General features: G+C 36.5%; 1 protein-coding gene across 2 annotated transcripts in view; it reads left to right on the top strand.

Annotated features, from left to right (window-relative positions):
* ephb4a (eph receptor B4a) overlaps window positions 1-23,617 on the top strand; it is a 37,384-nt gene extending 13,767 nt beyond the window's left edge. Inside the window, exons 2-17 of one of the 2 annotated variants that reach the window (XM_026260019.1) lie at window positions 5,004-5,074; window positions 5,196-5,477; window positions 6,022-6,412; window positions 12,270-12,425; window positions 13,319-13,654; window positions 13,740-13,864; window positions 14,944-15,112; window positions 15,334-15,430; window positions 18,072-18,136; window positions 18,236-18,349; window positions 18,808-19,055; window positions 19,158-19,373; window positions 19,471-19,620; window positions 20,428-20,621; window positions 21,331-21,489; window positions 22,386-23,617. In XM_026260019.1, coding sequence (XP_026115804.1) covers window positions 5,004-5,074; window positions 5,196-5,477; window positions 6,022-6,412; window positions 12,270-12,425; window positions 13,319-13,654; window positions 13,740-13,864; window positions 14,944-15,112; window positions 15,334-15,430; window positions 18,072-18,136; window positions 18,236-18,349; window positions 18,808-19,055; window positions 19,158-19,373; window positions 19,471-19,620; window positions 20,428-20,621; window positions 21,331-21,489; window positions 22,386-22,494 — 2,882 coding nt within the window. In that variant the 3' untranslated portion in view covers window positions 22,495-23,617. Of the gene's footprint in view, window positions 1-5,003; window positions 5,075-5,195; window positions 5,478-6,021; window positions 6,413-12,269; window positions 12,426-13,318; window positions 13,655-13,739; window positions 13,865-14,943; window positions 15,113-15,330; window positions 15,431-18,071; window positions 18,137-18,235; window positions 18,350-18,807; window positions 19,056-19,157; window positions 19,374-19,470; window positions 19,621-20,427; window positions 20,622-21,330; window positions 21,490-22,385 lie in introns of both variants that reach the window. The other variant, XM_026260018.1, reaches the window with a different exon arrangement.
* The last annotated feature ends 257 nt before the right edge of the window (window positions 23,618-23,874 follow it).

Genomic DNA, 23,874 nt, shown 5'->3' with positions numbered 1-23,874 from the left:
CAGATCAAAAAAATTGCCCACCGGGAGCCTAATCCTGTAGAACAGCAGCCGCGACTGATGATATCAGGCCAGAGACGTACGGACAGATGTGTAGGTGTGTGTGTGTGTGTGTGAGTGTCAGGTGAGTGATAATCCTGGTGTCTAACCTATTTTTTGAGACAAGCCGTAAGGAGAAACACACTTTTTCCTGGCCCATTATAAGTAATGATAGAGTAGACAGCAGGATATAGACCACTGTAATTACATACAGGCACCCACACACAAACACACACACACACCTCGTAACAGGCCATAATCTATCACCTCACACACCGTAGTCTTCACTAACCTGGTGTTCATACACACATGCTTCATGGATGAATCTCCAGGTCATAATTCATACCAACAAGATAATAAATAAATAAATAAAAAATTAACTTAAAAACAACAATAACAACAACAACAACACAAAACAAATTTAAATTAAACTTTTTATTTTAAATATTATATTTTATTTTAGGACCATTAAGATTTATACTTTCAGAGTTTTTACTTTTGGGTTATTTCCATTTCTTTTATACAGTTTGAGAATATATACGTTAATACAAGGTTTTATGTATATATATATATATATATATATATATATATATATATATATATATATATATATATATATATATATATATATATAAACACAATACAATATTTACAAAATATATACAAAAATATTATGATTAAATATAAAAACTAAATATAATTCATTATGAATTCTCAACTATGAGAATAAAATATTTGTTATTTTAATATTATTTCTACATATCACTTTTATTAATATTTTGAATTAAACCATATTTATATTTATAGTCAAATTCTATATTTTATAGTTTTCATTTTATTTGTTTCATTTAAAAAAGTTGTGCTTTTTGCTTTTAAAAAAATATTACTTTTTGTCTTTACTTTTGTAACTTTTTTCTTTTTCTTTTTTTCCAGTTAGAAATTGCTTGAACTAAAAAAATCTAAATGAAATTAATTAAATAAATATTTATATTTAATTAAGTTTGATCTTCAATGAACATTAATGTTGTATCATATTTCAGTAGTGAGTTGTTAATATTTATATTTGTTTTTAATATAGTAATGATAGATGTTTATATGTTGATAGAGTTTGAGGGGAAAGTCAATTTAATGAAAATCTCAATTTAAAAAATGTCAAAAGTATGCAACAGATAATTTATTTGTTCATTCTTTTTATTCTCTTTTTTTATTTTTTTTTATTTTTTTTGTGGGGTGAAATATGACCTGGGCATGTTCTCGACAGGTTTCGTGAGATTCACCTGTATGTGTGCATGTGCATTTTAGTGTATTTGAGTCTGTAATTTGTTTCCCCTCTGAACTCGGAGCAAAACTCACAGTGGGAAATCACCGGCAGAAATCTGTCCTGTCTCATCTGTCTCTCCCTAGCTCTCTCTTTTCTGCTCACATCTCCAAAAGCTCCCGCCCTGTGTCCTCCCTCGCCCAGCACTCTTCCCCTCTCATCCCTCTTTCATCCTCCCCTCCGGCCTCCCAGGCGCCGCTCGCTTTGATTCTTCGAGCTGGACGGCGGTTATCAGCCGGCCCCAGCCTCTCCACATCAGAGGTGGGAGAGGGATGGAGGGAAGTGCGGAGAGATAAAGAGCGTGATGGGGACATATGGAGTTATTGAGAAGAGAAATGGAAACGGATGGATGGCAAGAAAGGAATGTGAAATTTGAAAAGCAGGAAAAGCAAAAGTGATGGGGAGAATAATGAAAGCGAGAGAGAGAAACGTCTGGAAGATGGATGGCGTTAGGGAGGAGTGTGTGGAGGTGTCACTGAGTGAGAAAGAGCACATGCCAGTGTTCTCCCTGAGGCCCTGCTGCATGCTCAAATACCGAGTTTTGATTTTTATTTTGAATATTGATTCGATTCTGAGGTGAAAACCAACAATAGGAAGCTTCCAGTCCCCAAGACAAGTTCTGACCCAGATACATACAGATAGAGGCTCACCGGGTGTGTCGCAGTGATGTACTACTGTACTACTCATACTAGTCTTGCATTAGGTATACTTTATGCAGTATGCTAATTTTCTATACAGACAAAATAGGGTTGAAATACTGCATTTGCTTAATATACAGCTAGACACTTCTGTTACTATCATTTTATTACAAACTATTAAAGTATTTCAATATTTTTATTTTATTTTATTTTTTTTAAGTTTGTCATTTTACTCGGTTTTTTAAGTTTATGTAGTATTTATTGAGTTTTTAGTTTGAGATATTTAGCACTTCTACTAAACTAGACGAAGATGAGAAATAAAATTATGAAATAAATTTACATTTAAATAATATATATTTTTTAAATTTGCATTTCCTTATAGCTATTACAAGTACTTTTACTAAATTAAAAGTGTTGTTTTGGCAACGAGAAGAAATAAAATATATATTTTTAATATTTTATTTAATTTTATGTTAGATAATGTTTATTTTATTTAAAGCAATGAAAATGTTTTTATGGTTTTAGTTAACAATAATACAAAGCGCACATTGTAAACCATCAAATTCGAATTTCCTTGCGACAAACTGCTTTTTATTTTATCATTATTATTATATTTTATTTGATTGGAATTGCTAAACTAAAGACATTTTACATACATAAAACTGTATTTTAAGTTGCCATAAAATGGAAATTTGCCCTATCTGTTTTTAAAAAAATACTTCTTATTAAAATATTGAACTAGTCATCATATATTAGTTTTTTTTTTTTTTACCTCATAATTTTTAATAAAATGTCAAAATGTCATAACTGGATCTTCCAGTGAAATGAAAGACTTCTCTCTGGTGACATATGCAGGATTTCTCCAATCACTTTAACCCCGCCTCTTTCTTAAAACCAAATGACAGCCAATCAGATAGAACTTAAAGCCCTACTTTTTTTTGTTTCAAAATACATTTCACTCGGATGTTCATCACAAAATAAAAATCAAACAAACTAAAAAAAGTGCTGTTTCTACTTCAGCTTCTTAGCGACTTCAGAAAAGGAACAATATTATTCACAAAATTAAACATCTAACATTGTAATATCATGTAACGACAATGTAGCATACTACATTTTTAAAGTGTTTACTGTTTTATATGTTAGACGTTATAAAGTATATACTGCACAGTGTGTAATATCCATTCGGAACATAACCAGTGTTCTCCCTGAGGACATCTGTGCTTAAACAACGTTTTTTTCCTAATGTCATTGAAGATTTTCTGAGGTATAAACCCACAAAAAGCTTTCTCTCCCCAAGACAAGTCTCGACCCAGATACATGCAGACAGAAACACATCGATTCCATCTCTGTATGCTAAACTCTAACACTCATGGGAAAAGCACATGCATAAAAGAGCAATAAAGGTGTTCCTCCTTAGAGACGAGGATAAGAAATGAGATTGAACAAATAACGCCAGGAAAGAGAGAGAGAAATATATTCTGTGCTGGTATTTTTAGATCAAAGGATCTTTGTGATTGGAGCCGGTTTGAACCGTGTGGTGGCTTCGGGTGGTCACATGACCAGCGCAGCTCCCATAGCAAGAACCTCAGGGCCAGATATGTGCGCGGAAGTCTGGAGGGGGTGACTGAATGAATGCCTGATTAAAACCCATCAGCGCCATCAATAAGTAATGACCAACAGCCAGTTCAAGCAAAAACGCAATCAAGAGCAGAGAGAAAGAGAGTGGAAATGGATGAAAGGAAGGATGTTCACTAGAAATTAAATGACCATCATTCACCGCTGGGTTGAAACTCTATATAGTGATTTTGTATTGTCGCTGTATATGTGTGCGAGTGTAAAATTAGGCTATGCCCTTGTTCCCATGTCCGTCGGTTTCCCTGTGGGATACTGTAGCTATGCAAGTCGATATGAGAGGGAAAAACGCCCATAGTTTCTACATTTGTTTTTGCCAAAGCTTCTGCTGGCCATGATTTGATAACCAAACCATCTAACCTCAGGGAACTTCCCTTGCCCTCTGTGCGCTCGGAGGAAAAATGTCATTGCTCAGATGTTGCCTTGTCATACCGTGCTGAAAAAACAGCAGATCTGCATGAATTTCCATGGGTTTTAATGGTCGCTGCTGCTTTTGCTAGTGGAGCAGCGAAAACAAATGCTGTGGTGAAGCGGAGGACTGAGGAAATCTCGATCTTGAAGCCACGCTAGTTAAAAAACATTATTGAATAAGATACTACAGTCAAAACTATAATCCTTTATTTTCCATGTGCTTTAGTGTGATAGTCAACATATCAAAATAAGTGTACTTCTTTAAAGCAAGATAATTTAAAATGCACTTGTAACATTATTGACATTATTACCAGTTGCACTTTTTAGCGTATAGTGCACTCAAAAAATGGAAATTCTGTCAAAAAGAAGATATTTAAAAAAAGAGGTTGGTAACCAAACAGTTGATGGTAGCCATTGACACTTCCATAGTATTTTTTTACACTATGGAAGTAAACTGGGACTAACAACTTTTTGGTTACCCACATTTTTGATGAACTATCCCTTTAAGAGTGTTAAGGAAATGAAAGTGTCTTTCTTTAAGTAGACTTATGTGGCCTTATGTGAATGTATCAATATAATATTATCTATAAGGTGTTTTTTCTAAATATTCTTTTACTTATAAACTACAAGTGCACATACAATACAATTGAATTTTTTTCAACATATATGTTTCTTACTCTTTTTTTTACCAAAAAAAGGAAAAAGACTGTTTTGAAGAATGTTCGTAACCAAACAAGTTTAATGGTCCACATTGACTTCCATAGTATGAAAAAACAGCATGGAATTCAATTTTGTTACCAACATTCTTTAGAATACCTTATTTTGTGCTCAAAAGAAGTTTGAAGTACACTACAAGTACACAGAAAATACAATTTAGTGCATTCTTTTTCACAAAAGGCAAAATTAAAGATTGCAATATCATTTTGAATTTTTTTCACAAACCGATTTCTCTGACTTGTGTTTGACAGAGGTCCTGATGAATACAAAGACAGAGACATCAGATCTGAAGTGGACGACATACTCTCGCTCTAAACCAGAGGTGAGAGCTGCAGCTCCAGCATCTGACCCTACATATAGAGCAAAAGCTCAGTGCTGACTGTATATTGTCACAGCTGATCTCCACTAACCAGTTGGTGTTCATGTGTCTCCTCTATGTGTAGTGGGAGGAGATCAGCGGTCTAGATGAAGACAACAACAGCGTGAGGACCTATCAGATCTGCCAGACCGACGGCGCGTCCAGTCACTGGCTGCGTAGTAAGCTCATCGAGCGGCGAGGGGCGTCACAGGTGTACGTGGAGCTGCTCTTCACCATGATCGAATGCTCATCGCGGAACACACATCACCGATCCTGTAAAGAGACCTTCAACCTTTACTACTACCAGAGCGACACGGATGATGCGACAGCAACCCACCCAGCGTGGATGGAGAACCCCTATATCAAGGTGCACACATGCAGACAATCAGACGCACTCGAATGCGCATGGAAAACTGCAGAAATAAGAGATGTTATTTAGAAAGCTTGCTTGTAGTTATGAAAGTGCATTCCAAGAACACTTAAGTGGCCTTTTATTTCATTAATAGATATCATTTTGAAGGAAAAAAACCCTTTGAGGTACATCACAAGTGCAAATTTAGTACAATTAAGTGCACTACTATTTCATTTTAGGATATAGTGAAACTTAATCTATAAAATGAAAATGTCGATAGCATACCACATTCTTTGGGCTTTGGAAGACTTTGATTGTTTTTCAGTGTTTGAGAGCACATTGAGATCTCTGATTTGAGTTAATCTGAGTACAGTTTGAGATATTATTGAAATCTCTTAATGAGATATGAGATCAAGTTTTCTCTCTATTTAATCTCAATACTGAAAAACACAGAATATATTTGAGGTCAGTTGAGGTGTTCTCATTTAGTCTCATTGCTGTTTCATGAAGAAAAATCTATATGTAAATGAATCTCACCAGTTTTTGCCATTTCTATTAGGTGGACACGGTGGCCGCAGACCACCTGCTGCGTAAAGGTGGAGAGAAGAAGTCTAATGTCAAAACACTGCGTTTGGGCCCTTTGACCAAACGGGGAATCTACTTGGCGTTCCAGGCCCAGGGCGCATGCATGGCCCTTCTATCCGTGCGCGTCTTCTTTAAGAAGTGTCCGGCTCTCACGCGCTCACTATCCGTCTTCCCGGAGACAGTTCCACGCTCGCTGGTCCAGGAGGCAGTGGGCCAGTGTGTGGCCAACGCAGCACAGCCTGGACCCAATCCCAGACCGCCCAAGATGTTCTGTGGAGAAGATGGACAGTGGGTGGACCAGCCCACCACCACCTGCACTTGCCTGCCGGGCTTCGAGGCCAGCCATGGAGAGCTGGAGTGTAGAGGTGAGTGAGAATAGAACAGGCTTCTCTGAAACTAACTGGAGCTCTCTGTGAAGGTGATGAGCCACATTTCAGTTAAATTAAACAACGCTGGAAAATTATTTGATGTATCTTAAAGTGCTATTTAAATATCACAGAATAATGTGCTTAATATATTGTGCTTCTATAAATACCTTGGAGAAGCATTTTACACAAAAGTCGAAACAAAAAACCTCTCATGCTCACCAATGCTGCATTGATGTGATACAGTAAAAAACATAATATTTTATGAAATATCATCACAATTTAAAATAAATGTTTTCTATGTGATTTCTTTTTTAAAAAGCCAGTCTTTCTCCAGTCTTTAGTGTAACATGATCCTTCAGAAATCATAATATGCTGATTTGCTGCTGGAGAAACATCTAATATTATTATTAATGCAGAAAACTGTTAATATTAATGCTTAATATTTTTAAACACATTATGGATTTTTCAGGATTTTCGATGAATAGAAAGTTTAAAATAACTGCATTAGTGTATACTATACTTCTATATTAAAGCAATAAGCCCAGACAAGCCTTGGTTTACAGTGAATTTATAACAGCTAAGGGGCGTTGTTAGGCATGACGCAAAGTTTTTATTATTGCTTTTACAAAAGGGTTATTCCATATACGTAGTAAGGTTTCACAGAATAAAACACAGCAAATAAAGTGTAGTGACATGAATAAAAACAGTATTCTTCCACCAAACAATGTAGTTCCTCAGAACCAGTTGTGGTTCCAACAAAGAGTAGTAAACATAGGTGTAAGTTTGTTGAGTCATTTACAACAGCTTTGAATGTGGCTCAGCCAATCAGAATCAAGGAGCAGAACTATTCATTTTATGAATACTATTTTAAACATCTAAAAAAAATTACTAATCCAAAACTTTTGAATGGTAGAGTATATACTATTCCCATCTGATGATTAAAAAAGTGGAGCATTTTTAGTTTAATGTCTCCTTACTAACAATAAATACTGTAGTTTTACATTTTTAATACAGTCTGCTTAAATAACGAAACAAGATCTAAAATAAATTCACAGCTTACTTTAAGTTTGTCTCATAAAAATAGAAGGTCAGGTTGTTGTGGATAGAGTATTAAACACAGTGTGCTCTGGTTCAGTGATACACATTTTGACAAATGTAGCTGGTCAGCTGGATTTTCCATGCATACAAAACAGTTTCTTACTGTGCCCAGTATGCAGCAGAAAGCAAACCATTCAGAACATAAACTTCCATCTTTATACGTACTATCACAAACGTATCAACCTGAGAGACTGTCGAGTACAGAATATTTTGCACACACTCACAACCGTACCCTTATGAGTAAGTCTTGAGGATGTTTATTCTGACAACTGCTGCAACTTCAAACTGATAAGAGCCCAGAGAAACAGTAAAGGACAGATGGGACTGAATTAGACAAAGACTGTGACACTTGAGAAGGAGGGAAAACATTGACTGAACGCAAGGCAGAGCGAGAGAGAGTTGAGAAGAAGGTCTCACGGAAAAGCTGTTCAGACTTAGAGGAAAGAGATGCTCGCAGTGGAGAGATCAGGAGAGTGGATTACGGTGTATTTCATCAGTGTCCTACGGCTGGACACATTTTCATTCTCTATTACATTACAGTCCTGTGCATCTGGGGTGCATTTACATTTCTGCATATATCAGACACTTTTATCCAAAGCGACTTGAGCTGGCGCACACAGTACACGTCTGGCCACAGTACTGCCATTTCAGACAAATTGCAAAAGCGTTCTTTTTATCAAAGGGCAAAATCACCCGTCTTTGATCGTTTCATGTGACACGCTCACACATGACAGATTAATTACCTTTCTGGTAAATGTTAGTCTTCAATGTGTCTGATATTTTGGGTCACAAGACCTCCAGCGTGATTGCATTTATAACTGCCATCTTTTGAAGAATGAATAAGGCCACAGTGACACTGATTGGACAAATGCTTGCTTTAGGAAGTCTGGGACTGGTAAGATTAAAAATCTTGTTTTTATTTTATTTATTTTTAATGTTGTTGGAAGAAGTCTAAGTGCAGTGAAATAATATTGTAAAATATTATTAAAACCAGTTTTCTATGTGAATATATTTGCCATTTACTCCTTTGATCAAAGCTGAATTTTCAGCATCATTACACCAGTCTTCAGTGTCACATGATCCTTCAGAAATCATTCTACTATGCTAATTTACTACTCGAAAAAAAAAAAATGTTTATTGTTATTATGAATGTTAAAAAAAGTTATGCTGCTATATCCAGATTACATATCTAGTAGGCACTTATATAGCTCCAGCATAAATATACAGAAATTATTTAATTTTCATTATTTAATTGAAACTAAAACAAAAAAAAAGGAATAACTTGATGCAGCTAGATTCATCTGTTCATCCTCATCATACTGACAATACAACTTCATGCACATAAAACTAATTTTAAACCCGCCGGCTCGGATTCCAGTGTAAATTCATGGCTACAAACACGTTTTCCTTCATTTTTACAATGCTCAGCGACTCAAAATGATTTTCTGTGGTAATCGGCAGCATATGTTGCATGTGTGTAGGTTGACCGGGAATAAGATTTAACCGGGAAAATTCATTTAAGGACACGACTGATCTACTTTAATTCATGTAATCGCCATCTCTCAGTGGAGTGGATCAGTCCAAATCCTCCAGGTTTCAAATATGTCTTCAGCTCCTCAATGAAGGTTTTTTTTTGTGTGCAGTGGGTGGGGTGTGTGTGTGTCTGTGTGAGTGTTAAAGGCTGTACTCGTCTGTTAAACACTGCAGCTGTGCTTTCTGTGGGCGTGAACCCCTGGAGTTCACACACACACTCAATGACTTACTCAGCATTCATCCACTCAAACACACTACATCTGCTGTTCATCCCTTTCTTTCACACACCCACACACACAAAGGCAGCGCAAAGCCATAATAGTGGCGCCTGCGGGCAGGGATGTGTCCAGTACAAAGGCACTCTAATGACATGACCAATTAGGTATGGGCAGAGAGAAAAAGAGAAAGACAGAAAAAAAGACAATCCTGCAGTTTATTGGGCAGGTGAAACGCCGAATGGAAAGTGTGTGGTCACGAGGTCACAGGTGAAGGACTGTGAGGCCAGATAAGAAGTGGGTGTGTGGGTGTGTGTGGTGAACAGTACTAATGACTCCAATTAATCACATGCGGATTCACACATGTACAATCTCTTCTTTGTAATTGTGAAACTACTGCAGGAGAACCAGTGTTGGTATGGCACAGTATACAAGCTTTTGAAAGAAGACTCTCCTGCTCACCAAGGTGCACATATTGGATCAAAAATACAGTGAAAATATTAGTAATGTGAAATATTTTTGCAGTTGTTTTCCATTTTTGAATATATTGTCAAATCTAATTTATTCCGGATGCAAAGATGAAACTGCTGAACAGTAATGTTGTAGTGTTTTTGTTTAATTGAAACCATTATGTTTAATGCATTAGAAAGTTATTCATAAGGCACAACAAATAATAGATAAGTATTTTAATATATTATAATTGTAGATCATGCAATGTATTATAAGATGATTGCAACACATTAAAACTACTAACATAATGCCTTATATATATATATATATATATATATATATATATATATATATATATATATATATATATATATATATATATATACATGAGTTTTCACTAATCACATTAATAGTATCATACACTTTCAAGAAAACGTCTTCCTAGCTTTATTTAGTTGGAATGAGTTTTCTTAACAATATTGTAGTTGTTACCTTGAAGGGAGTTTCTGTTGTCTAGATCTGGGAGTTATAGACAATCTTGTGTTCTCAATGTGAGTCTTACGAAACCCAATTAATTAATTATGCAATTATACAATTATGTGTATAATTAAGGGAAGGAATGAAATAAGATAAGGAACGTGTCTGACGCTGCTCTGAGCGGTTTCATGTCATTTTCTTTTAACATCAGCGGGATTGCCAGCTGGACTCGCAGGACCACCAACCCAGAAAGCTTACAAAAAATGATTCTCCAGGCAGTCTAACAAGAAAATTAGCTTTAGTTATAGTGTTCAACGAAGGTTTAAAATAAATGAGGAGAAGAGTTGTGAAAACAATAACATAGCGCAATCACAGACATTCCTATCTGGACAAGATTAGTTTTCTCGGAGGACCCTCTGGTAATAAAAAAAAAAACACAAGTAATTTGCTCAGTAATATTTTCCTGAGGTCGTGCAAGAAAAACAGATATGTCCAAATTGGATGGGATTAAAATCAGTGTGTGTCTATGAAACACAGACTTGCCTTGGGCAAAGGTACTCAGAAGTTATATGCACTACCGTTCAGTAAGATTTAAAGTCAGTACGTTTCTTTTTCTTCCTTTTTTTCAGCAAGGATGCAAAACATTTTATAAGAAGTGACAGTAAAGTTATCAACAATGTAATTTTTTTTTTCTAATAAATGCTGTTGTTTTGAAATTTCTGTGCATCAAAGAATTTGGTTAAAAAAATACGAAGCTATTTACGAAGCTACAGTTTTTAACATTTCTTGAATCGTCTTATAAAAATATTTCTGAAGGATCATGTGACACTGAAGTAATGATACTGGTAATTCAGCTTTGAATCACAGAAATAAATTACATTTTAAAATATACTCACTTAGAAAACTGTTATTTTAAAATTGTAATAATGTTTCACATTATTGCTGTTTTTACTTTATTTTTGATCAAATAAATACAGCATTGGTGAGAAAAAGAGAGATAAAAAAAAACGAACCCAAAATTCTGACCGGTGTTGTACCATTTTGTTGAAAAAGGGTATATAATCATTGATGCATTTCTTAATCTGTCCATCCGTGGTACAAATCTTCAACACAAGACACTGATATGGATTTCAACAGTAACATCATTTTTGTGTCTTTAAAACCACAAGAGGCCTGAAGATCTTTATCCTTCAGCGAGTAAATTCACAGACATTCATTATGGAAACGATTTGAATAACACACACACACACACACACACACACACACACACACACACACACACACACACACACACACACACACACACACACACACACACACCAGTGTAAAGCCTCTTTAACTAGGAGGATAATTCAGACCACATGTGTTTTGGTCTGAGTGAAACTGATGTTAATCAAATCCAGATGTGTTTCCATCAATAAAGGGCTTGTGGAGAACTGATTATGAAATGCAACTGGTCAGGCAAACTTGTCTGTATACCCGTCTTTTCCAGTCTCACGAGACTCTGCTTTGCTCGTTCATGTGTGTCTGTATGTGTGTAGTGTTCTGTTTACGTAGCGTCAGAGAAAAGACTACTAAAGTTTCATGGGTGACCTGCATGCGTGTGGGTTTTATCTGCTGAAAGTCTGTGTTTGTGCGAGGCTATAATCAAGCGATTGAATAGCTAAACATGCAGAAGAACATGATCATATTTCATATCATACACCAGACGTTGCCACACAGAGATTCAGAAGCGGTTTTTATCCCGAATCAAACTATCATCAACTGAAATAGACACCGGAACATGTTTAGATTCGTTGTCTAAATGATTGTTTAAATGTTGATGCAAAAAGACAAATGAGGGTTGTGCTTAAGACAGCAAGTTCTTGAGAGAGGGGACAGAATGTGTGTGTGTGTTTATTTGATGGGAAAGTGTGTTTGTGTAATCATAACACAGCACTCATTCCCACAAAATCTGTTGTTTCTCTGTTGTACTGAAAAGACTGTGGTGGTCAAGACTGGTTAATGTAATGCAGGTTAAGCTCACGATTAGCATCCCTACTGTTTTTTTTATGTATCTCTTTCTCATTCACTCTGTCCAGCATGTCCTCTGGGTCATTTTAAGATGGGATCTGGTCCTGGCCCGTGTTCTGTGTGTCCTGACTCCAGTCACTCAGGAGAGATGGGATCTGCGTCCTGTGTGTGTCGCCCTGGTTTTTACCGTGCCCCTACCGACAGTCCAGATACACCCTGCACACGTGAGTACAGCTGCTCTCCCTCAGCCATATAAAGACTACTGGATCATATTTGATATGCACATTTGTAAGGCCTCTCAAATATTAACATGATCAAAACTGAAAAACTTGTTTTACACAATCTACTATGACTTCAATCTAATACGTCCCCTTTCAGGTCATGATTCAAATGTCTTTTTACTGTGAAATCTTCACTGATTTTTAGGAAGCAAGTATAAGAATAAATGTCATGTTATTAAAATATTTCAAGGTTAACGTTTCCCGAAGCATTTTTAGATGTTAAAATGTGAGTATCAAATATGATCAGGCCTTTGAGGAACTTTTCTTAGTTCATCTCTGTCAACATTGCATTATATGTTTTACCCCACACTAAAAACGTCAGAGCTTTGACCGTAAAACTAAGCTTTTAAACATCATCTTGGGAAATAAAAGGGTGACAACTGATATTTCTATGCATACTGAAGATCTCATTGATTTACATTACAAGCTATCAGAATTTAATCTTCAGTTTGGCCATATAAATATCAAAATTTGCTCCAGATTGCGTGTTTTTGCTCAGTTTGGGCTTCTGAATAAAACTGGGGTGATGTTTTATTTTCTCCATGAAATAAGCTCTAAAAGCCTGATGCATCATGTATGATACTCAGCGAAAACACATGCTAATAAACCTTTTCATTTCAAAATATTTGATTTTTCTGACTATTATTTCATATGTCAGGTCTTAACTCCCCTTTCTTTGTCGTCTTCTAATTCCATACTAGTCTGCTCTCCACCTTCTTGTGCTCTACATTGACTGTTCTGGTCTTTTTGTTGCTTTCTGGGTATTACAGATGTGTCATGCAGATGAATGAACTGTGACTGTAATTCAAACGTCCTGTGCTCGTTGTCCTTTTCAGGTCCGCCCTCTTCCCCGCGCAGCCCTGTTCCCCAGGTCAATGACACATCTCTCACGCTGGAATGGAGCGAACCGTTAGACAGCGGGGGCCGTACGGACCTCACCTACAGTGTGGAGTGTCGAATGTGCTCGGCCCCTGGGGGCTCCTGCATGCCATGCGGGGATGGTGTGAATTACCGCCCATCCCAAACTGGGATCCAGGGCCGGCGTGTGAGCATCTGGGGTCTCCGACCTCACACCACCTACAGCTTTACCGTGATGGCCCTCAACGGGGTCTCTCCTTTGAGCCAGCAGGGGCCTGCGGGGGAGACAATCAACATCACCACCAGCCCCAACGGTGAGACAGAGAGACAGTGAAGGTGCATATGAATGACAGCTGTTGTTTTAGTGGAGTGTGTTAATTGCTTGTGTGTGTTGTGTAGTTCCTGTACTGGTGTCGGGTTTAAGGAAGGGCACAGCCACAGAATCCAGCCTGACGCTGCACTGGAACACACCGACCCAATCACACTACAGGATCCTACAGTACCAGCTACGCTACTGTGAGAAGGTAAACCTAAAGAGAGAAATTTTCTTAACACACAATAATTACACTTTTAAAATGTGCATTACCATAAATGCGACTGGAAGAAATAAAACACTATACAAGTCTATGCAACACTACACCACACTAGAAGTGTGCTTAACTGAATTGAATGTGCACTGTGAACTTAAGATCTTTAAAAAAAAAATCTATCTTTATCTATTCTTATAGATAAAGAATTAAATTTATTTATTCTGTTTTGAAATCTAAAAGTTTGTATTTGAAAAAAAAGTGTCAAATTAAAGTTCATGTTAAATCATTGTTTCATAATATGTTGTTATAATAATACGTTTTTTAACTGTAGCTTGGAATTTAATATTGCATTTAAAGTTAATATATTTTAAATGTGAAATGTGTACTTAAAAATATATTTGAATACACAACATGCAAGTTTCAACAAAAATGACATTAAAGTATGTTAAAGTTGACCATAAATTTGACCATAAATTCTTTGGCAGCAATTATGCAGTTATAATGACTTTTACATATAAAGATCTAAGTCTTTCGAACTGTGTCAAAAAGCACTCTTAAGTTCAGCTAATTGTATTTCATAAAAAAATAAACCTAATGCATTTTTATTTAATTGCAATTAACATTTAATTTAATGTCCTAAAACATTACATTCAGGTTGTATGTATATTCTTAAAAAAAAAAAGTAACAGCAAGTAAAGTAATAAAAATATGTGCTTTACTTACACTCTTTACCTGTTATTGGTCACAGTAAATAAAGAGTACACAGGATTAACTCAGAAAAATGTGATTTCTCATCTCTGTAATTCAGTATTTTTTACCTCCATTATCTCTGCTCTCTTCTCTATTTTTATGACCTCTCTCTATTTCCCTGTCTCCATCCTGCCCACTCGTTTCATCTTTTTCTCAGCGCTTGTGTTTTATTGATCGCTCTCTGTGGCCCAGCTGCTCACTGTTTACAGTACAGGCCTGCCAGACTAATTAACAATTAATTCATTCAAACAGCTCAGAAATAGTACGTGGAGAATCAATCAAATGATTTTAATGCAAGATACTGGTGTTTGTTCTTCTGACAGGAGCGCGGTTCTGAGGAAAACTCCTGTCATTTTATGGAGAGTAATAACAACGAGGTCGTATTGAGCGACTTGCGCAGGGCAACGCAGTACGAGGTTCAGGTCCGCGCTCGCACCCTGGCCGGCTATGGCAGTTTCAGTCAAGCTGTCGTCTTTCGGACCCTGCCTGACGGTGAGAAAAGTTGCATTTAGAGGCACCAGCTCAGTGTTGTGGTAATTTATTAGTGCCCGACTTTTTTGTGCTCCAGAGTTTTGTTTGAGAAGGTGTTTTATTGATTTGTTTTTCCTCCTTGAATAGATCAAAGCAATTTTTTTATTGTATCATACCTTTTTCCGTTTTTAAATCATCTCTCTCTCACTCTGGCTGTCTGCCTCTCTCTGTTTTCCTAGAAGATGATTCCTCGTCTCCACTGCTTGTTACCGGGATCCTTATAGCCATGGGCATGCTGCTCCTCATCATCGTCATTGGTGCTGCGATCTACTGTATAAGGTACAACAAGAGACCAACAAGAAAAAAAGTCTACGTGGAAACTAGAAAGCTCAGGAGATTTCCACAGGCATCATCCACACATCCTCTGTCCATCGCATGCTTGCTTATTAAATATTTTAGTTAGAAATCTTAGTGTCTAACACATTTTATCATATTTAAATGTGCTGTTTTCAGCGTTGAGATATTGTCTCTTATCCTGGGTTAATAAGAGGCAACAATTAGTAATCCTTTTGTGGGTTAAGGACATGAACACTGACTTTGTGACACTTTTTTGTGAAAAACTGCATTTCAAATAGCATGTATCTGATTCATATAATAGTTTGGGTTCAGGAATACCTGTTTTATTGAGTAATGAATGATGGGCATTAAATGGGAAACCTGTTCAGAAACAGTATTATGTTTGCTCATATGATAAATGTTAGGTTAACTAAAACTAAAACCGAGGTTATCACCAATTATTAAAACTAAAAGTGAATTTTTACAAATATTATTTTACTTGGAATAAAATTAACACTCGCTGAAATAAAACAAAATATTAAATAACTTTTATTTCTGCTAGTTGCCCAAGTAACATATATAAAATAATAATCAAAATGCAACAACCTAAAACATAATACAAATTTTAAGTGAAAACAGAAAATATTAAAATCTAATTAAAATATTACCTAAAAGTATAATAGTATATCAGTGATACTAAAATAACTGACTAAAACAATAATAATAAAATTACAAATTATTTTCTGTAATTAAAGCAAAATAAAAACGAAATATTTTGTGTAGGCAATTAACTGAAATAAAATAATTTTATGTAGAAGTCCTAAAATTACTAAAACAATTAAAGCCAATCAGAAATATCAAAATAAAAAAAATTAAGCACACAAAATTACTAAAATCAGTTTTTTATGAATACTGTAATAGTATATAAATAATATTGTAATAACACAGTATGCGACACAACTCAATTTGCAGAGTTGCACTGATTTCTCCACTCAGCCAGAGTGAAAAAAGTCATTCTGTGTGAAACTAATTAAATAAAGTGAGTTTTCCTCTAGCCTTTTGTATAGCAGTTTGAGCTGAATGACCTAATGTACTCTTCCAAAGTGATCAGGCTGCCCTAACAGTTATTTCAGATACATTTGTGGGAACAGAGAGAGAGAGAGAGAGAGAAGAGAAGAGAGGAGAAAGGGGAAGTGGAGACAGGATGTAGTAGTCCCACCCCAGGCTCCACAGGCCAAATCAGCAGAACAATAGTCGTGACCCTGGGGTAGCACACACACACACACACACACACACACACACACACACACACACACTTCTTTAAGCACAAGTGTACTTAAACAATGAACAAACTTTTTACATTCTTACACTCCAGTGGACACACAAACTCAGATATTGCTGATAAATGGGACGCATGTATGTCCACGTATGCACAGTTAAGATTACAGGAGCATGCCTGTTAAGGGCTTTACATATATTGTTCACAACTGCGCACATTACATATACAAACTTTCACACCCAGTTAAACGGGGAGTCCCTACAATCAATCTCTCTCTCCCTGTCACACACACACACACACACACACACACACTGCGAGCCTCCGGTCCAGACCTGCCATCAGCACTGGGTGGGACAAATGCGGCTATTTTAGTCCTGGGAAATCAGGGAGAAAGATAGATGTGGGAAAAGTTTGTTGCTATTTCAAAACCCTGAGGTTCTAAGTTATGTTTATTTATTTTTTATAATCAAAGTATTAACTTTTGTTTTAGATGTTTCTCCTAAAATGCCTAAAGTAAAAAAAATCTGAATCAACTTGGGTGCTTTTAGGATTACTAGATCTTGCACGGTTATACTTCTCAAGTCAATTATGTTTTAAGAATGACTTTTAAGCAACGCCTCCCTTTTCCGTTTAACCTTAAGTCACAAACCAATAAGGTTCTCCGAATACAGTTTTGAGCCATTAGCAAGCATCCAAAACACAAAGAAGGAATGAGAAGGACATTCCGTGAAAAGAGAGAGAAGAAAATAACAAGAATAACAAGGAGAACGGGCGAGAACAACTTGAGTAATTTAAGATGGTGTAAGAGTATAATACACTATGAAATGGTCTGAATAAGGACCCAGAGCCTGAGGTGAGAAACAGACACACAAGAAAAGACACAGGAAGAGGAAGAATGGGGTGGAGAAAGGGATTATTGTATGCATTCATTTCATTCTTTGCTCTGAGTAATATGACAACAGAGGACAAAAACAAACATGAAACACAACAAGCATAAAGCCTCACACTGTGCCCAAACCAGGCATGACACAACAAGTTTCCAGTGTCAAGTAATTTTCCACCCTTGCTAAAATATACAGAATGCACACAAAGTTTACAAAAAACCTGACTCCCAATTGATGCAATCTAACATTAGCATGTGGCTAAGCTAATAACACAGTGCTCAAATGTATTGCACGATTATTTGGTAATACATTCTACAACTGAACTACTTTTAGAATCAACATTTCTTATTTAATCAGCTAAAAACCTAAAGGGAGTTTTGCTTTTGTCACCATTGTGTATATTATCAAAAGAAGTCCTTCATATTTGGTAACATTGTGTTTAGATCATTAAGCAGACACTGACTCAGTTTTCTGTTCACAGGAAGCAAAGTCATTTCAAAGATCCGGAAATGAGTGACAAAAATGGCCAATATCTCATGGGTCAAGGTGAGCACAGCAACACACACGCGACATTTCATAATTATACATTCTGGTCAAGTTCTGGAATTTTGGATTAATGGAGTTACTGACATTTTTCTCTCCAAGGAGTGAAAGTTTACATCGATCCATTCACTTATGAAGACCCTAATGAGGCCGTGAGAGAGTTTGCTAAAGAGATTGATGTCTCGTGTGTCAAAATCGAGGAGGTTATTGGGGCAGGTAAGACACAGTGTGTCTTCTTTTGGACATATTTCAATTTCAGCCATGTGAATGATAAAACAAAAGCATACTATGCTGAATTGTTAATCTGCTTCTTTGATATTTGACATACAGTCACATTAATATTGAGATTGTTTCAAAGCAGCTTCACACTATCAAACATTAAAATAACAGGGTTAATTTAGTGAAATTCATACATTTTAGCTGTAAAGCAGCTCTACAGAAGACAGTAGTGTCATTGTACTAAATTGAATGAATTTATGAATCTGTGTTGTTTAATTTCCATTCAACTGTGTCAGTATTACCAATTATGAATAGTTGAATACAGCTATGAGGGTTCACAAAAATAGACCTAAAAAGTATTGTTGCTCATGGCTTATTAAAGTCGCAACTTGTTAGGATTAACAAATTATTTGCATAAAAAGATTGCAAAGAGTCCCTTGTTTTGCTGTTCTCAGGTGAGTTTGGAGAAGTCTGTCGTGGACGGCTGAGGATTCCGGGTAAGAAGGAGAACTATGTTGCCATTAAAACTCTTAAGGGTGGATACACAGACAAGCAAAGGCGGGACTTCCTGTCTGAGGCCTCAATCATGGGCCAGTTCCAGCATCCCAACATTATCCACCTGGAAGGCATAATAACAGCCAGCTGCCCGGTCATGATCCTCACCGAGTTCATGGAAAATGGAGCTCTGGACTCCTTCCTGAGAGTAAGTATGCGCTGGATCTAGTTCTAAACGTTTGTTGACGAAACCATCTCATTGGCTCTCGTACACAGAGTCTGACTGACATGGATCTTTCTTTCTCTCCAGCTCAATGATGGTCAGTTTACTCCAATACAGTTAGTCGGCATGCTGCGCGGCATCGCGTCAGGAATGAAATATCTCTCTGAAATGAGCTACGTACATCGTGATCTTGCTGCGCGGAACATTCTCGTCAACAGTAACCTGGTCTGCAAGGTGTCTGACTTCGGCCTGTCGAGATTCCTGCAAGAGAATTCATCTGATCCTACGTACACCAGCTCACTGGTAAGAGCACATGCTTACGCAACGTTGAGTAGTTAATGCAAGCAGCCACGTTTAGCAATACAAGCATCATGATTTATTTGAAAATGCTTTTTTTCAGGGTGGTAAAATTCCAATCCGTTGGACTGCACCCGAGGCCATTGCATTCCGTAAATTTACCTCTGCATCAGATGTATGGAGTTACGGAATTGTCATGTGGGAAGTGATGTCGTTCGGAGAGCGGCCATACTGGGACATGAGCAATCAAGATGTATGTGGTTGTGATGTCTGACATTTTAATGCGATTGCGTTTTGTTTCACATTAAATTTGACTTTAGATTGATATAGAGATGCAGTAGAATTTTTGTCCACTATCTGTGGTTGATAGTTACTTTTGTTATGGGCAACAGGTGAAATGTCTCCAGATATTGCTTTTTGTTACACTATAGTTAAAAGGTATGGGGTCACTTAGTGTTTTTTTTTTTTTTCTTCTCTTTGTTGAAGAAATTAATACTTTTATTCAGCAAGGTCACTTTAAATTGATCAATAGTGAGAGCAAAGACATTTTTAATGTTTTTAAAAAAATTATATTTTACATCTAAAATCCTGAAACCCTAAATATATCATGTTTCCCACAAAATATGAAGCAGCACAACTGTTTCCAGCATTGATAATGATCAGAAATGTTTCTTAAGCAGCAAATCAGCATAATTTAGAATTATTTCTGATAATGTGACACTTAAGACTGGAGTCACGATTCTGAAATTTCAGCTTTGAATCACAGAAATAAATTACATTTTAACTTATATTCAAATAGACAATATCCATTTTAAATATTTCACAATATTACTGCTTTTATTGAATTAGTTATCAAATAAATGCAGCCTTGATGAACGAAAGAGACCCCAAACCAATCCAATTTGTAATGTTGAGTGGTGTACATTACAAAAAAGATGTTTACAATATCAGCCTAATCAGAATGAAACAATAATATTTTAAAAGTGCTAATATTGTCATTATACATGTGTTTTCAGTCATTTATCTTCCCTTCATTAACACAGTCTGTTTTACCCATCAGGTGATTAATGCCATTGAGCAGGATTACCGACTGCCTCCTCCTCCTGACTGTCCCACGTTCCTGCACCAGCTGATGTTGGACTGCTGGCAGAAGGAGCGGACGGCACGGCCACGCTTTTCCAACATCGTTTCAGCACTCGACAAGCTGATTCGCAATCCTGCCTCACTTAAAATCACCGCCCAAGAGGGGGCAGGGTACGTTTCATATCCATTACAGCCCTATATCACATATCATTTCAGTTGCTTCAAAAAGCCAAAGCAAAAGGTCCAAAAACCACAAAGATCTTTTTTACTACTTTTTTTTTTCAATGGAATGCATGCATGAAATTGCCAATTGATTCTTTGATTTAGAATCAAATAAATTCAAGGACACGTCACTTTTTTTAGTTCTGTTGCTATTGGTTTTATCTTACTGTCAACCCGAAATCAGTGTTGGACAGTAACAAGATTACTGAAGAATACACCGCTGTGCAAAAGTCTTAGGCCATTAGCATTTTCAAAAAAAAAATGTAAGCAATGTGATTACAGTAATGCATTTACCCAACAATGCTTGTCAATCAAGAACATAGCAGTTCCTGTTTTAGGTTTAGTGGCATCTCACTCTGTCCATCATTTCATTAGCTTGGCTCTTGTACACACAGTATGGCCTCTTGTATATTAGTCTTGCTCCTCCCCTCTCAGCATGTCGGCCTGTCAGTCTGTCAGTCAAGACTCAGTATGACCATATATATCTGTCCATCACATTTAGGTCTTTGCCCTCCCCCTCTTTTCAAGGGAAAGCTGTCAGAGTCTTCCTCTCTTTGACAGTCTTTCTACAGCTGTGTTCCTGCAGGCCGACTCAAGACATCATCTTAATATGGACAATTACATGCGTTTTAACACTTGGCTCTCTCTTGCTCCTCAGACCCTCTCACCCTCTGTTAGACCAGCGTTCCCCTCTGACGCCCTCATCCTGTGGGACAGTGGGAGACTGGCTGAGGGCCATTAAGATGGAGCGTTACGAGGAGAATTTTCTCCAGGCTGGGTACACGTCCATGCAGCTGCTCGCCCACATCACCACAGAGTGAGTGAAGATAACAGCACCATCATTCAACAACATCATTCATTTGTGGTGTATACTGGAATACAGTTATAATAGACAGCAACATAGTACTTAATTACAAGGGAGATTAAATTCCTCAGGGAAGAGTAAATAAATAAATTTGTCAAGTCAAATTTGTAAAAGTAACTTTATAAACAAAGATATGGAAACAAAGAAATTAAATTAAAATATATTATATTACTTATTTTTATGCATATAATTCCATCAAAAGTTTGGAATTGGTAAATAGTTTCTGAAGTTCACTAAAGCTGCATATGTTTCAACATTATACATATATCTAATTTGTCCCTAGAACATATTCATTTAATCATTTGCACAATTTGTTTTACTCAGTCAGGTATTAAAATAAAATAAATGTTATTAAACTGTAGCAAAGAAATTAAATAAAAAGATTATATAACATTACATTATATTACCTTTTTTAATGTTTTTGGAAGAAGTCTCTTCTTTTCAAGTCTGCCTTTGATTACAAATCAATCCATTTAATTAATAAAAGAATGGTTTTCTGTTTGAATATATTGTCAAATGTAATTTACTCCTGGGATGACAAAGCTTTCAGCATAATTTCTCCAGTCTTCAGTGTCACATGATCAAAAATCATTCTAATATGCTGATTTGGTGCTTTGAATTGAACTGATTCAGTGACAACTTTTGTGACAATTTTAAAGTCATGACGCTCAGTTTTGACTAGTTTAATGCATCCTTGCAGAGTTAAATTATTTTAACAAATTTGAATCCAAACCGTAGTGTATACCTTTTATTAATTTTCAATATTTAAACACCACAATCTAATATTTTCTAAGCTTATTCTCTGTTGTTTCATTAAAAATATATTTCTCTCTGCTTCCACCTCTTAGGGATCTGCTGCGTTTGGGAATAACTCTGGCTGGTCATCAGAAGAAGATTCTGTCCAGCATTGAGGCTCTTGGGATTCAAAACAAAACTCCAGGGAATGTGCTCTACTGAGTGAACCATCCACACACATAAACGCTTGTTGAGTTGCCCAAGAACCTTCATGTAACCTGCCCACTCACAATCAGGAACATTTGTACTTCCTTTTTTACCGGGTCGCTTAAGGATCAAATGGCTTACTTACTTCCAAGACTACCTAAAGGGAACCAGTCCAGAAACCCGTCGGAACGATCACTGTAATACCACTAATATTACAAAGCTACATTTGTGATATCAAACGGGTCTCGTAAGGATGTTACCTTCACCATTTCAACATTTTGGGGAGCCACACGATGTAATCCATAAGCAAAGACTTGCCCTGACATCATAATGCAAAGACAGTGATGAAGTATTTCCATTTTTGCAGAGTATTTTTCTAAAGGAGACTTTCATACTGAAGAGACTGAAAGAAGATATACAGCAAAAGATGAGACGTATGATCTTTATAATGCAAGAGTTTGGATACAAGTATTAGATTATTAACGACGACTTCTTCATCCTTCGTATTAAGGATGTGCTGTGCGTGAAGGGATGCATACTCACACACACTAAGTGCCAAGTAATTGGTATTTTGTTTTTAAATGATGCACTCTGTGTGTGAGTGTGTATGTGAGCAGCAATAAGAAAAACAAGCACAAAAGTCTTAGCACTTTTTTTCTGAACAGAAAGACATGTTTGACGCAGAGTTTCCATTGGTGGATAAAATATGCGATATATACATGCTTATACAAATACACACACAAACAAAGAGATCTGCAACACTTGACTGGCACTAAACAGAGACCAAATAAAAGACTGTCTGTTGTTTTAAGAGTAGCCGAAAGACTCGAAACGACCTTTGAACGTGTGCCATACTGTTTTGTTTATTACGGGAATGTTGTGCTGGTTTGACTCACCAACTTGAAGCTGGTGTCCATCATCAACTAACCACAAGATTCAAAAGCCACCCCTTCATACCACACATGGGTTTGTGGGTCGGAGGATTTGGTCTTCACATTGGAGACCCACATGAACAAACTAGGGACTTTTATTCTTTTGCCTCTTGGTTTTGTATAAATATATATTGATTTATGTAAAAAGATTCATTTTCTTTGTCAGTGTAATCTTGGTTTCCGTTACAATAAAAAGTATACATTTAGTCTCGTTCTGAATAGTATTCTTTGCTTCTTGCTTCTCTTTTAACAACATAGAATCACATGGGTTTCACTACTATCTATGTAAATAAAATGGTTAGGTACAATGTACCTATTGTGTTCAAGTTGAATTGCAAATTACATTTTCTGCTATTTAGATTGGATATGCTTAATCTTAGGGGGTTTAGTGGGTATGTTGTAATTACAGGAAGGTATTTTTCAATGTAAATACAATGTAAAAGCATGCATGTATGCAATAAGT

Source organism: Carassius auratus, unplaced genomic scaffold (assembly GCF_003368295.1).
Source record: "Carassius auratus strain Wakin unplaced genomic scaffold, ASM336829v1 scaf_tig00215316, whole genome shotgun sequence".
Classification (NCBI taxonomy): Eukaryota; Metazoa; Chordata; class Actinopteri; order Cypriniformes; family Cyprinidae; genus Carassius; species Carassius auratus.
This window is presented reverse-complemented; position numbering and strand designations above follow the sequence as displayed.